Source organism: Orycteropus afer, unplaced genomic scaffold, assembly GCF_000298275.1.
Source record: "Orycteropus afer afer isolate SDZICR_OR568_19922 unplaced genomic scaffold, OryAfe1.0 scaffold00130, whole genome shotgun sequence".
NCBI classification, from domain to species: domain Eukaryota; kingdom Metazoa; phylum Chordata; class Mammalia; order Tubulidentata; family Orycteropodidae; genus Orycteropus; species Orycteropus afer.
This window is the reverse complement of record NW_006921717.1, coordinates 2,172,720-2,186,389: the sequence shown is the minus strand read 5'-3', so window position 1 is coordinate 2,186,389 and position 13,670 is coordinate 2,172,720. Positions and strand designations below refer to the sequence as shown.

Genomic DNA, 13,670 nt, shown 5'->3' with positions numbered 1-13,670 from the left:
GTCAGTGGCTCCTTGCTTCTGTAGCAGAATGAGAACCGAGGGCCGTCAGGTTGGAAGGATGGCTTGAGGGACAACCTTAGAAGCGTTGAATGCCAGACCAGGAAGGCGGCAGCTCTGTGGCACAGCCCAATCCCGGGGAACCCTGGAGTCCTAGGTCAGGCCCTCTGGAAACGAGCTCTGAGTCAGGGCTTCCAGGCAAGTGGTTTATTGGGGGTACACCCTCAGGAGCAGCCAGAAGGGAGAGAGGGAAGCAGATAGGGTGGGGAAAACACAAGGTGAATTATGGCCTCAGGAGAAGGCTGGCCTTGGGCCGGTGGCTCGAGGACTGTAGAGCGAGAATGGCCCCTTCCAGGCCATCCTGCTCAGAAGCAAAGGAGCTGGGCTGTTACCCTTGCCACTGGTTGGGCTCTGCCCCCCACCCACTCCACCTTCAGGGGATGACACCTTCCAGGTGTCAGCCAGCTGCAGCAGCTCCCCTCAGCCCAGAGCATCCCCTGACGAGGAGGCAGCTGGGCAGCCTCACAGCTGGGGGAGAGGTGCACGTGGCTACTCAGAGGTACAGGGGTACATCCACACTGCAGGGTCACCCACAATGGAGAGCGTGGGCTCTCAGACTGGCTGCCCCACCCCTTGGCCCTGGTGAGCAGTGGTAGCCCACTGCAGTCAGTTACCCCAATGACATGGGACGGTGGTGGTCACTGGAACGGGGACCCCAAGTGGTCGTCGGGCTGGAGGCAGCACTGTGGCTCGCACTCAGGCCTGCTGGCCCAGGAAGTGCAGGCCTTGGCTGCTGTAGCCCTGGACTCCACCCAGCGGCTGTGCAGGGAGGCCCTTACCCTACCCCCTTCTTTCCCATCTTCCTTCCCTCTCACTGCATGACATGTAGACTGTGCACCCAGGAGGGGCGAGGTGGGGACCGAGTATGCCGACTGGAATGATTCTAGAACCCAAATAAAGCTGGGGTAGGAAGGAGGAGGCTCCCGGGAGCTCTCCTCGGCCCTGAATCACCATTGCTCTTCTCCAGGAATCAGGGAGCCAGGCCTCATGGCGGTTACTGTGTGTCCACCCCTAGTTCCTTCCCAGCCTGCTGCAGGTGCCCAGAGGGGTGGGGTCCCATCTCCTGGGGAGGTCATCACGAGGACTAAGGCCATCATGCTGCCTGGGGTGGGAGGCTGGTAGAGATGCAGGGGGCATAAGGAAGACTTCACAGTGGTGACGCTGTCTACAGGGTGGAAGTAGAATTATCCAGTAGACAAGGCAGGGAAAACATTCTGGCAGAGGGAACAGCATATACAAGGACAGGAGTGCATAAAAACTTGCCCTGCTCAGAGAGGTTAGGTGACTAGCCCAAGATCACACAGCCATTTGTTGCCAAGCCGGGATTCAAACCCAGGCTATCTGGCTCACAGTCTGTGCTTTTAACCATTAGGCCACACTGTACCCCTCCCTGCCTCCTCACATGTGGACTGAGGGAGAGCAGAGAAACCCCTCCGGATCCCAGGCTGCTCTGGGCCCCTCCCACTCCCCACCACCCCACCTCACCAGAATTCACAGGCCCGGATGATTTCGACAAAATTCCCAGGCAGAAGAAGCTGGCTCAGCATAGGGGCTGTCTGTGGAGGCCTCTGTGGTTCCCTCCCCACTCTGTGCCCCTTCCCTCCTACCCCGCCTCCAGCCCTCTTCCTTTCCTCCCTTCCTTACCCGCCCACCCCCATCCACTCCCCGAGCTGGCCACCAGCTCAGAGGGTATCCAGTGACACAGGCTGCTGCCTTGGTAGAGGAAGCAAACCAGGGAAGGCTTCCCAGAGGAGATGACATTAAGAACTGGCCTTGGGGTGAGAAGGATTGCAACACTTAGGGGAGGGAGAGGGGCTTCAAGCAGGGGGATAAGACTTGGGCCTACTTCAGAGGAATGAAATGAAATGACGAATGCCAAGTGTCTGCACACAGTGGGTGCACGCACAACCTGGAACCATGGTTTGGGGCAGAAAAGCCAAGGACAAAAGGCTGCTGGGAGCGTTCGGGATGGAGGAGAGGGTGGGATGAGGAGAAGGCTTCAGGAATTACACTCCAGGCCTGTGTGTCCTGCCCAGGCATCTCAGACTTTGAGGTGCCAGCCCCTGACACCCACTTTCCCCCTCGTCCAGCCACCCACAAACACCCCACACCACCAAGCCAGGAACCCCAAGGAAAGCTAGCAGCCCAGAATGAGGATGGTGTAGGGAACAGAGTGGCCACACAGAGGCAGCAGAGAGCCAATCGGCCTGAGGTGGGGGTGGGTTTGGCCTTGGGGAGAGGAGGGGTCAGAAAACAGGGCAGAGGGACCAATGTCTGGGGGCTGTGGGCCTGAAGCTTGAGCAGATGGTGGCTGTGGTTTGGTCACCTGTCCCCTAAACCCACACTCAGGTGATGCGCTCATCCATGCAGTAATGTTTTCCTAGTCACATGTTGTGTTGTTTCCTCTCCTGACAAGCCTGTTTTCCTTCCTTCATTCTTTCTTTGCTCAATCCTTCCCTCTTTTTCCTTTTCCTTTCCTCCCCTGGTCCATCCAGCCTAGCAGCCCTCGGTCATAACATCCAGAGCCATGCACTCATCTCAGAGGACAGAGATGGATCAACCTTGGTCCCTTCCCTTGGGGTGTTCAGGCTTGGCTCAGGGCTGGGAGACCCTGCCTGCCACCTGAGGAGGGGCTTCTGGGTCAGGCTGAGGGATGGCCTGACCACCTCTGCTGTTCTAGGGTCTTTGGGGCAGTGACTACTGGGCGGGTCCCAAAAGGACTCTGAACTCAGCCAGGGTGGGGCCAGAAGGGGCTGAGTCATCCACAGGCAGTAAGCCACAGCCACACTCAGCTGAAGCCACACCAGGTGCCCTGGCTGGGCAGACTGTGACCTAGGCCACCTCCCAACTCTGAAAATAAGGTCCAGGAAAACAGTTCAGGGCCCAGATATCCCCTGATGACCAGGGCAGATTTCCATGGCCCGGTGACGAATGCCCTGCTTACAGGAGCAGAATGTAGGTGGAGGTGAGGCTGGGGCTGATCTGAGTTCAAATCCTGCCAGGGGTGGGGAGCATATGACCTGCTTTGCCCACCTCACTCTGAGAGCTGAATGAAATAATGTACATGAGGCATGGTGTTGGGAGAGATCCTGGCTGTGGGGTCAGTCAGACCTGGGTTCAAGTTCCAGCTCTACCTCTGTGGATCTCAGGCACAGAACTTCACCTCTCTGGACTTCAGGTTTCTTATCTGTAAAATGGGGCTAACAATCTCTACCTCCCAGGGGACAGTGTCTGCCGGTGGCTCATAAGCCATTAATGTGTGCTGTTATTAGGACCTGTTGAGTGAAACTGTGAAGCCAGACTGACATCAAGGTGTCGTCAGTGATTATCCCCATAGCAACCAAGGCCCAACTCCTCTGCTCCCTGCCCCTAGTTTTGGCCCCACCTGCCTCCCAGCCTTGCTACCCAAGGCCTGATGACAGCATCAGTAGGGATGTTGGGGGATGGCCAGGCTGACAGCTGAGGAGTGGGGGATGGGCTCCTCCCCACCACTCCTTGGGGCGGGGAACCCAACTCAGCGGCTACACACCCTGTCCAATGCCAAGTCACTGCCCAGCCCCAGGGCAGTTTCGAGGAGGAAAGGGTACCTAAAGGGTGGAGACATCCCGAGGACTCTCCCTGTATCCACGTGAGGCTCCCAGCCTGCTGACCATGGCCTTGCAGGGAGCACTAGAATAGGAGTCCAGGTATCTGGACAACAGCTGTGGGACCTGGATAAGTCACCGGCCTCTCTGCAGCGAAGGTCCTGACTGCTGTCCCAAGGGGTGAGGTTCAAAGGGGTTGAAGGTGTTTCTTTTATCCACCTGGGAGGATGACATCATGACCTGCATGGGGGAGGGGATGACACCCAAAGACTTCCCAGGTCCCTGGTTCCTTAAAGATTCAGTGAAACGCTGAGACCAGGGTCTGAAGAGACCCTCACACTCATTTCAAAAAGATTTCAACCCTAGAGAACAGGGCTGCTAACGGGTGGGGGTGGGGCTGTTCCAGTTCAATCCTGTGTCTATTCCTGGCACCCGCGTGCTCCAGCCCCCAAGCCCTGCTGAACCCTCACCCCTGGCAGCAGCTCTCCCACCAAACTGTGCCCTCCGGACAGGGACGGGCTGCGGCCCCTGAAACATCCCTGTCTCTCACCTCTGTACCCTTGCACAGGCTGTGCCCTTGGTTTGGAACACCCTTCCTCTCCCATCTAACTGGGTCCCACTTTTCCCTCAAGACTCTGGTCAACAGGCCTCTCTTCCTGAAGGGTTTCTTGACAACTGTCCAAAGCTGAGGACCGCCCCTATCCCTCTCCCATACTGCCGCCCCCCACCTCCAATCACCCCCACCCCGCCCCTGTGGAGCTCTTGTCATATGGATTCCCTGCCTTTCTGTGTGGATTCCTGTCTTCCCACATGGATTCCTGTCTTCCCATCTAGGCCATCACTTTCATAGCAGGGACTTCCTCTTGGTCATTTTTGGGGTCCCTAGGCTCTCAGACCCAGAGGGGTCCTCATATTGGTTAAAGAATAAAAATTGCTCTAAGCACTTTGTCACGCCTCCCAGCCAGAAGGAAGACAAGTGGTCAGCCACATGAAGCGAAACTTCCTGGTGCCAGTGGGGGAAGGCAGATGGCCTGGCAGGGCCAACTAGTGACCCATAAAGGCATGCCCAGGCTGCTTCCTTCCCACCTGACCCGAAAACACCTGCAGGGAGGGCTGTGATGTGGCCTAGAACCCTGTCTCCAGAGGCCCTGGGGAAAATACATTCATTCATTCAAGATCCTGCTCGGTGCCTGGCCCACGCTGCGCACCAGGGACCCAGGTCTTGTCCCCAGAGCTGGCAGCCCAACCGGGGCTGCCCCCTACACTCTTCTTCCTGGTGAAGTAGCCAGGTGCCTCCTGGCCCTGCCCCCTCCCTTTAGTAAAGGATCCCTAATGGCGCATAGTGCCTAAGGCACTTGACTGCTAACCAGAAGGCTGGGGGTTCAAACCCAGCAGCCAGTCCTCTGAAGGAAGGTTGGGCAATCTACTTCCGTAGTGATACCTCCTGGGAAACCCAAGGAGGGGTCTCTATGAGTCAGGTTCGACTCCACGGCACAGAACAACAACAACAACAGTAACGCAATGGTGACGAGTTGGCCTGCTAACCTAAGGCCTGGCTGTTTGAACCCACCTGTGGTTCCATGGGAGAAAACCTGGCGAACTGTCAAGCCAAGGAAGCCTTATGGGGCAGTTCTACTCTGCCACAGGGGGTCTCTAGGAATCACAACGAAAAGCACCCACCACCAACAACCCCCTCCTCAAAGGCAGGAATGGTACGTGCCCGGGGCGTCACAAGAAGGGGGCGCCACTGCACGGTTTCTATTAACCATAGTAGTTCCCAGCGCCAGCGAGTCCAAAAGGAACGCTTTCGTATTTGAGAGCCCTGTCCAGACTTCAGGGCTTCTTCTTCCCTGCCTCCCCTTCCCGACAGCCCTCCTGGACTGCTAGGTCTCACCCCCGCCGCCCGGGCCTCCACACCCCCACGGGCTGCCCTGGCCCCCGGGCGTTCGCGGATCCTGAAGTCCCAGCTCAGGCCTCCAATCCACCCACCCTGACGTCAAACGCCCTCTTTTTCCCTTGAAAAGTTTCTAGACCTTAGGGACTATTTCCTTCTAATGTAACCTTCCACCAAACTGCAGGGGAAAGTGCACTGAGGCTGGAGAAGGACCAAGGCAAAGGGAGGCAGGAGATCTAGTTTTTTAAAAAGATGGTCTCTCTTCCACGAAAATGCACAAGTGGGCCCCCGGAGGCAGAGTTTTGATTGTTGGGTTAACTGTCCAATGGGAACGCGGATGCCAAATATTTAAGATGGGTGCCAGATGTTTGGACCCGGCCGCAACTTCACTCCTGGCCCTGGGAGCTATTTTCCCGAGACGCGCCTGGGCCCCCCTCCCGTCACCCGGCAACCGCCCGCCCCCCACCAGGCCGGGTGCAGCGCGAGGCTCCGCCCACCGGGCCCCGGCGCCTACACACCCCGAGACTTGTCCCTGAGGTCGCTCCGAGCGGGCGCTCCCGGCCGCTCACCTGCCCCGCCCCCGCTGCTCCGAAGCCCCGCCCACATTCCTGGCCGCGCGGTCCCCGCGCCGGTCCCCGCCGCCGCAGCTGCCGGTCGCTGCGCCCGGACCCTCGCGGCCCGGCATGAAGGCGGCCCAGGCCGCGGGCGAGGAGGCGCCGCCAGGCGTGCGGTCCGCCAAGGTGGTCCTGGTGGGCGACGGTGGCTGCGGGAAGACGTCGTTGCTGAGGGTCTTCACCGAAGGGAACTTCCCCGAGGTGAGTGCCACTCCTATCGATCCGGAAGTTCCCCAGAAGTGCGCCTCCCAGAGGGTCCCCCTGGAGGGACTGTAACCATGGGCAGCATTCCCTTCTCGCCCTGCCGGCTGGCCTCAGGGATGGCATCGGTAAAGTGGGCACAATGACACCGCTGAGGGGGTGGCCCGGAGACTGAACCTGGCAACCTGGGTACATAGCTGGCCCTCAGAGAGCATTGGGGGGCCCAGCATGGCTGAGTGGGCCCACGGGGAGCCAGGCATCTTGGATGCCCACTCATGGCTTTGCCACTTACAGCTGTGCACCCTTGAGCAAGCCTCCTACCTTCTCTGTGCCCACCTCCTTAACTGCCAAATAGGGTCAAGGCCTGTGTTCTCTCTCAGGGTTATTATGGGGAGTGGGTGGACACAGGTCACTCACGCTCAGCCTGTGCAAAGTAAGGACTCCCTGAAGGCTGGCTAAGGTCATTCCTGGCTCGCTTCCCCCACCCCGGGCACAGGTGGGCTCTGCCTCGGGGCAGGAGCACCAGGCTCTGGATCCAGACTGCTGGCTGGCCTCTCAGCTGGCTCTGACTGACCTCTTACCCTCAGTAACTGTCTTTAGCTTCCCTGGGCCTCGATTTCCTCCCAGCAGCCTCATGGGTGGAGGTGGGAATCAGGAGCCACTGACAGACGGTGGCTCTGAGGGGCCTGGGAGGTCACTGGCACTCTGGGCATGCTGACCGTCAGCCCATCACCTCCCCCAGGAACACGGAGTGTCCAGGTGAACTAAGCAGGTGTGCCCCGTTTTGGACCAGTCTGCCAGGAATCCTTGGGTTTGCTTCCACGGCTCTTCCTCTCCCCCTTGCTCCCTCCCTCCTCCCCACCATCCTGGAGCTCTGCTGTGGGCTGCTGGGGAGGCCAGGAGGCTGGGCCAGGATGCTGCGGTGTGCAGCCTCTATGGACACTGTGCCAGTGTCCAGCCAAAACTCCTTTTTCATGCCTACGAAGTTGACTCACATCCTTTTTGGCCAGCCACACATTTTTTAAGTTGTGGGGGAGACGTGTTTCCGGGCCCCCAGATGCTGCCCATGTGGGAACCCAGCAATTACAGTACCTCAGAGAGGCCAGGACAGGACTGGGGAGGGCTCTGGCCTCCTGCGGGCTGCCGGGGGACGCCTCATGGCTAGTGTCCTCGGCGCCTGTCCCCATTTGAGAGAGGTTAAAAGGCAAGAAATGAATATCTTGGCTCCACAATCCACGGGGGGGCTGCTGGGGAGGGGGAGGGCATTCCTGTCAGCAGGGCAGTGGGCCTGGCCTCATGCAGTCTCCTCCTGTCTGGGAACGGGAGTTCCCTAGGACCCATCCGACTCCAAGTGCAAAACTCCAGGTACAAGACCTTCTGTTAGACACGCGGTCTAAGAGAAAGGCCTTCATCTTACAGATGGGAAACTGAGGCCTGAGAGTTAGAGCCTGGCATTGGGGTGCACAGCCCACAGCGCCGGTCTAGAACCTAGGCGGCCCCATTCCGGGTCAGGGCACTCTCCACAGCTCCCAGTGCGGCTGTGCCTGTGGACCCAGCCTCTCCTGCCCTAGCCCAGACTCCTCCTCCAGGCAGCCCTTCAAGCCCAGGGAGCCAGAAGCTGAGAGGTTTAGGGCCCTATCTCCCAGATTTCCTGCCTGCAGCAAAGCACAGAAAGCAAGCTGGGGACTTTGAGGAGCCTCAGTGACCCTCATCTAGCTGCAACCCAGCCTCAGCTTCAGTGCAGGGAGAGCAGGGTGATGTGAGAGGAGGGAGCACCCAGCCCTGCCTGCTCAAGCCAGGGGAGCCCCTCCTGGTCTGTCCTGGGACCCCCATGGGTATCCTGCCAAGGCAAACCCCCATACTCGCCCTCAAGCTGCATCTCCCCTGGGTGCTGACCCGTCGGTGAGCACCACGAGGTCAGACCTGAGGCTGAATCACTCTGTCTGGCCCAGCACCGGCTAGCCCTGCCCTTTCTGGCTGGGGACAGCTCCACAGATAAGATGAGGTGCTTACTGGTCCCCTGGACAGGGGATAACCTACCTGAGTGTTCAAAGAACACACCAGGTGTAAACACAACTCTAGGATGATGTTCCTGCATAAAGGGAAGGTTGTGACAGTTGCTTGCTAGAGGAGAACCCAGCCCCAAGCCCTGGAATGGGCCTGTTGTGGTTATCCAACCACACGGCAGGCCGTTAACTTAAGTCCGTTGTAAGTCCCAAGATCAGCAGAGCATAGCAGGCTGTTGAGCAACGACACGGCTACATGCAGGGTCCAAGCGTGCCATAGGCTAGAGACCATTCCCAAGGCTTCTCCTTATATGCAAGAAGCAGACCACATCCCAAAGGCAGCTACTCAGCTGCTTATGGTAGATCTCACCATGGAGCTGATTGCCAGTCTCATCCTGGGGAATAACTACCACCAGCTGCCCAGCCACTCAGCCAGGCCCAGCCAAGCTGACACACAAACACAACCACCACAGGGCCTTTCTCGCTCCCTTCTGGCACCAGAAACAGGGCAGGAGCTGGAGATGGAGACCAGTAACAGAGCCTGGCCTCTGGGGCCAGAGAGAGCTGGCTCAGTCACTAACCAGCTGTCTAGATGTGCCACCTGGGCAAGTCACTTCCCTCTCTGGGCCTCAGTGTCCCCATCAGGAAGATGGGGGTTGTGCTGACTTCTAAGGTCCTGGGTGGTGCAGTCTGTGCTGAAGAGGAGCCCTGGTGGCACTGTGGTTAAAGTGCATGGCTACTAACCGTGGTTCAATGCCACCAGCCGTTACGTGGAAGAAAGACGTGGCAGTCTGCTTTCTTAAAGACTCAGAGCCTCAGCAACCCTCCGGGGCGGTTCTGCTCTGTCCTGTAGGGTCCCTATGAGTCAGAATGGAGTCGATGGCAGTGGGTTGGGTTTGGTTGGTAGTTGGATGCACGTGGAAGCACCACGGAAGGAAGGCCGGGAAACCTGTTCCTGAGAAGATGACAGCTAAGGAACCCCTGTGGGGCAGCCCCACAGTGTAACACGTGGGGTGGTTGTGAGCCGGAGGAGACCTGATCAGGGTCTGCCAACCGGAGGGGGTGGCAGAGCTGTGAGCTCGATTCAGCCCTCCAGGTGGCCAGCTCCTGCTCCTGGGCTGGAGAAGGGTTAGGGAAGGGGCTGGACGCTGCCCTGGCCTCCAGCTTTCTAGGTGCTGAGGGTCTCCCCTGCCCATGAGTCTCCCCACCACATTGTCCCCTTTAACCAGTGAGGGGCTCCGGCCCAGAGACTCTGGGTGACTGGCCCAGGGTCACACAGCTGGTGAGCGACAGGCACATCTGATTCCAAAGTCAGCCCTCCAAGCTGACATTTTCCCCACCACCAGAGGGTCTGAGGGGCAGGGCGCTGGGGCAGGCACAAGGGCATGGGCTGGTGGGTAGGGTCCCTGCCTGTTCCTGCTGGTAGAGGGCGGGACAGGGTGGCTGTCCAGCCCCAGTTCTCCATCCCCCCACCTCCCTCCTCCACTGCCTTTCTCCCCACCCCATCCCAGCCTGGCAGCATCCCAGGTGCCCACTGCAGAGGGACTGACCCTCTCAGCTGAGCAGGCCCTGACTCGCAGGCAGGCTCCAAGTCCTCCACCAGCAGGTAGGAGAGAAGGGAAGGCAGGGTCCCCTAGGCCATGACCCCACCAGCCCTGAGCAGGGGTGAGGCCTGGGGACCCCTAAGGGTAAAGGGCTTGCCTGGCAGGGCATTTTGAAAACCTCACCCGTTTGCTATGACCCCATCTTTGCATGCTACCTCTTCATTTCCTCGTGTTCCTCTGTGTTTCCCGAGCCTCCAGTCTAAACTGTGCAGGAGCCCAGCTCAGGCAGTACTGGGTGGTGGCTCTGCACCGTGCCTACTCCTGGGGCTGTACCGTAACCCACGACAGAAACTTGTCCAGGGCCAAGGACGGGGAGACCAGGGCAAGCACGATGGGGTGGCATTTGGCGGGGTCTGGGCAGGACTGTGAGAGGCTGAGAGGCAAAGGAGGGACTCCCACAAAGCTGCAAGCTCCCCAGAGCAGGGGTGGGTTTTGTTTATTGCTTGATCCCTGGTGGCCAGAACTGGGCCCAGAGAAGGTGCTAATGTTTGTTGAGTGAATACACGAACAAACGAAGGGACATAGGGTAATGGGGTTGCAGGAGGAGGGAACAGCACGAATGAAGGTGCAGCAATGGGAGTGCACCCTGTCCAGGGGGACAGAGATCGAAGGGGCCGGCATGGATTGAGCGCTTGTTTTGTGCTGGCACTGTGCTCACAGCTCTGTTCGGAGTCTCGCCGAGTCCGTACCGCAGCACTCCACCGCGGCGCCTTTGTTATTCCCATCTCGCAGATGAGGAGAATCAGGACCAGAGAGGTTTAGTACTTTCTCCAAGGCGCACAGCAGGGAACTGGCTCTAGGCCTCAATCCCGGGCTGGCCAACTCGGAGCCTCCCAGAAACTGGACCGCCTCTGAAGTGAGGGCGATGCTGGGGCATCCCTTGGGCTCTGCCTAGGTGCCCCAGGACCCCACCCCTCTCAACTGCTGGCCTCACACCCCTTTGCCCTCTTCCTCCCCAGAACTACACCCCCACAGTGTTTGAGCGGTACTCCGTCAATCTGCAGATAAAGGGCAAACCTGTGAACCTCCAGATCTGGGACACGGCAGGTGAGTGTGCTGGGGCTGGGAGAGTGGGGACCAGAGGAGGGGTGTCCGTGGTCCCCAGATGCTGGGGAACAGAGCCCTGTCCCTTCCTGCCCTGGGGAGGCCAACCAGTCTCCAAGGGACAGGTGTTGGTCAGGGTTGGGAGGTCCCAGAAGGTTCTCCCTCCTTGTTTCTGTGTTTCTATCCACCTGCCTGTCCCATCCAGGGCAGCCACCATGTCCTGGAGACAAGGGGACATCTAGAGCACTTTGCTCTCAAGGGGTGGACTGTGTGTGGCTCCTCCGAGTTCCACCCTAGCTTATGGAAGAGCCACCTGACCTTGACTTTGACCTCTGCCCTCCTACCTCCTGACTTTGCCTATCAATATAAGGGTTCAGAGTCAAGTCTGCATTACAGTTCATAGCTAAGCACAGAGAATCCCACCAGCTTGCTGACCCAAGATGGGCCCACAGGCTTTTGTGAGGACTACCTGCCTACCCTTCACTCCCCAAGCCCAGGGCAGAGTCGGCCTCTGGGTGACTAGCCTCTGCTCCTCCAGGCCTGGCCTCTGTCTCATCCCACCCTTTCCAGCACAGTGGCCTCTCAAAGCGAGGACCTCGCCCAGGCCAGTGCTGCCAAGTGGGGCATTCACCCAGTGCAGCCAGCTTCGCATTGGACCCTGAGGCCCAGGACCAAGCCCTGGCCTCTGGGAAGCTGGCCCACCCCACTGTGTGGCCGGGTGGCACCAGCTGATGCTGGCGAGGCGCCAACAGGGGGTGGGAGGGAGTGACCGTCCCCACTTTGCCCAGGGCAGGAAGACTACGACCGCCTGCGGCCCCTCTTCTACCCTGACGCCAGCGTCCTGCTGCTCTGCTTCGATGTCACCAGCCCCCACAGCTTCAACAACGTCTTCGACCGGGTAGGTCCTGGGGACCGGGAGGCACCTGCCCCACCCCCACCCAACCTGGCAACTCTCAGAGCTGGGCCAGCCCTGTATAACACTGAGTCCAGCACCTTTGGTGTGCATGTGGGGAAACTGAGGCCCGGAGCAGCGACTCGCCTGGGAGCACAGGGGTCTGCCCCAGTCTAGTGCTTTCCATACTCAGGACACACTGGCTCTTCACTGTGACTCTCCCTGACTGCCGGCCAGCCCAGAGGCCTTTGTGTGTCCTCAGCCTGTCCAGCTCTGGACAGCAGGGTTGTATGAAACTTCACGTCTGATTCTGGCGGCTTGCAGCACCCGTCTGTGTGACCACAGGGTCTCAGCAGCCTCCCAGGATGCCTTCCCCGGTTATGTCAGGGGTTCCCAGGCTGCCTCTCAGGTGCCAGGGATGAAATTCTCAAATTCTCGGCTCCAGTGCCTTGCAGCATGGTCCCTCTCCTCCCTGCTCTGTGCCAACTGTCTGCGCCAGAGTCCCTCAGAGCACAGCTGGTGACAGCAGTAACAGTAACAACAATAATAGCATTTGTTGAGAACATGTTCCTGGAGCCTGGGTGGCAAGAGCAGTTTGCAACTGGCTGTTAACCTGAAGGTTGGTGGTTGGACCCACCCAGAGACTCTGCTGGACAAAGACTTGGAGAACTGCCTCCATGACAGTTATTGTTGTTGTTGTGTGCCAGCAAGTCCATCTGACTCGGGACCCTGTAGGACAGAGTAGAATTGCCCCGTAGGATTTCCTAGGCTGCAGTCTTTGTGAGAACAGAGCCAGGGCTATTCTCTTGCAGAGCTGATGGGTGGGTTCAAATCGGCAGCCTTCAGATTAGTAACTGAGTGCTTAACCATTGTGACAAGAAAACTCCATGGAGTAGTTCTGCTCTATAACCCATGGGGTCGCCATGAGTCGGAATTGACTCCACAACGGGTTTGTTTGTTTTTCACATTTTACCGCCTACCAGGCTCTGTTCTGGGCACTGGGACTGGGAGAGATGGTGGTGGCTGGGACCAGGATGCTGGCAGCGGTGAGAGGTGGGGGGGTTCCCGGTCTGTTTTGAAGGCAGAGCATCGAGACTTGCTGATGCTTTGGACATATGTGGGAGGAAGGCATTCTGACCAGAGAAACCAAAAGGTGGGGGCTGCCATCTCCTGAGACAAGAAGGGGCGACTTGGGGGCTCCAGCAGGTGGGAGGCCAGAGGCCTGCTGGACATCCAGGTGGAGGTATCAGGGGCGGTTAGACGCAGACCCCTTCTGCAGCTCTGGGAGAGGCGGAGCAGACTGGTAAGAAGCATTGGAAGCCATCAGAGGAGCAGTGAAAACCCAGGCCGGGGAAGTCACCCGGAGAGTGACACCACTCACTGCTACCCCTAGGGACCCACTCAAAAGATTTTTGCTTCCTGTCCCTGTGACCCTATGCTCTGTGGGTCTGGAGGTCTTAGTCCTAAAGGGAGGAACATGCCCACCTGGAGACACGGTACTGATTGCATTGAACTGGAAGTTAAGAATGCCACCTGCCCATTTTGAAGTCCTCATGCCTCTGGATCAACAGACAAAGAAGGGTGTTACTGTACTATCTGGTGTGATAGATCCTGATTACCAAGGGGAAGTTGGACTGACAATACATAACAGACGTAAAGAAGAATATGTTTGGAATTCAGGAGATTCTTTAGAACATCTCTTAGTGCTACCATGCCCTGTGATTAAAGTCAATGGAAAACTATAGCAACCCAATTCTGATATTCTGGGCTAATG

The 13,670-nt window shown here is 58.4% G+C and overlaps 1 protein-coding gene across 1 annotated transcript in view; it reads left to right on the top strand.

The window, feature by feature from the left end:
* Positions 1 to 6,218: 6,218 nt before the first annotated feature.
* RHOD (ras homolog family member D) overlaps positions 6,219 to 13,670 on the top strand; it is a 12,312-nt gene continuing 4,860 nt past the window's right edge. Inside the window, exons 1-3 of the mRNA XM_007944706.1 lie at positions 6,219 to 6,350; positions 10,920 to 11,007; positions 11,793 to 11,902. Of these exons, the coding sequence (XP_007942897.1) occupies positions 6,219 to 6,350; positions 10,920 to 11,007; positions 11,793 to 11,902 (330 nt within the window). The remainder of the gene's footprint in view (positions 6,351 to 10,919; positions 11,008 to 11,792; positions 11,903 to 13,670) is intronic.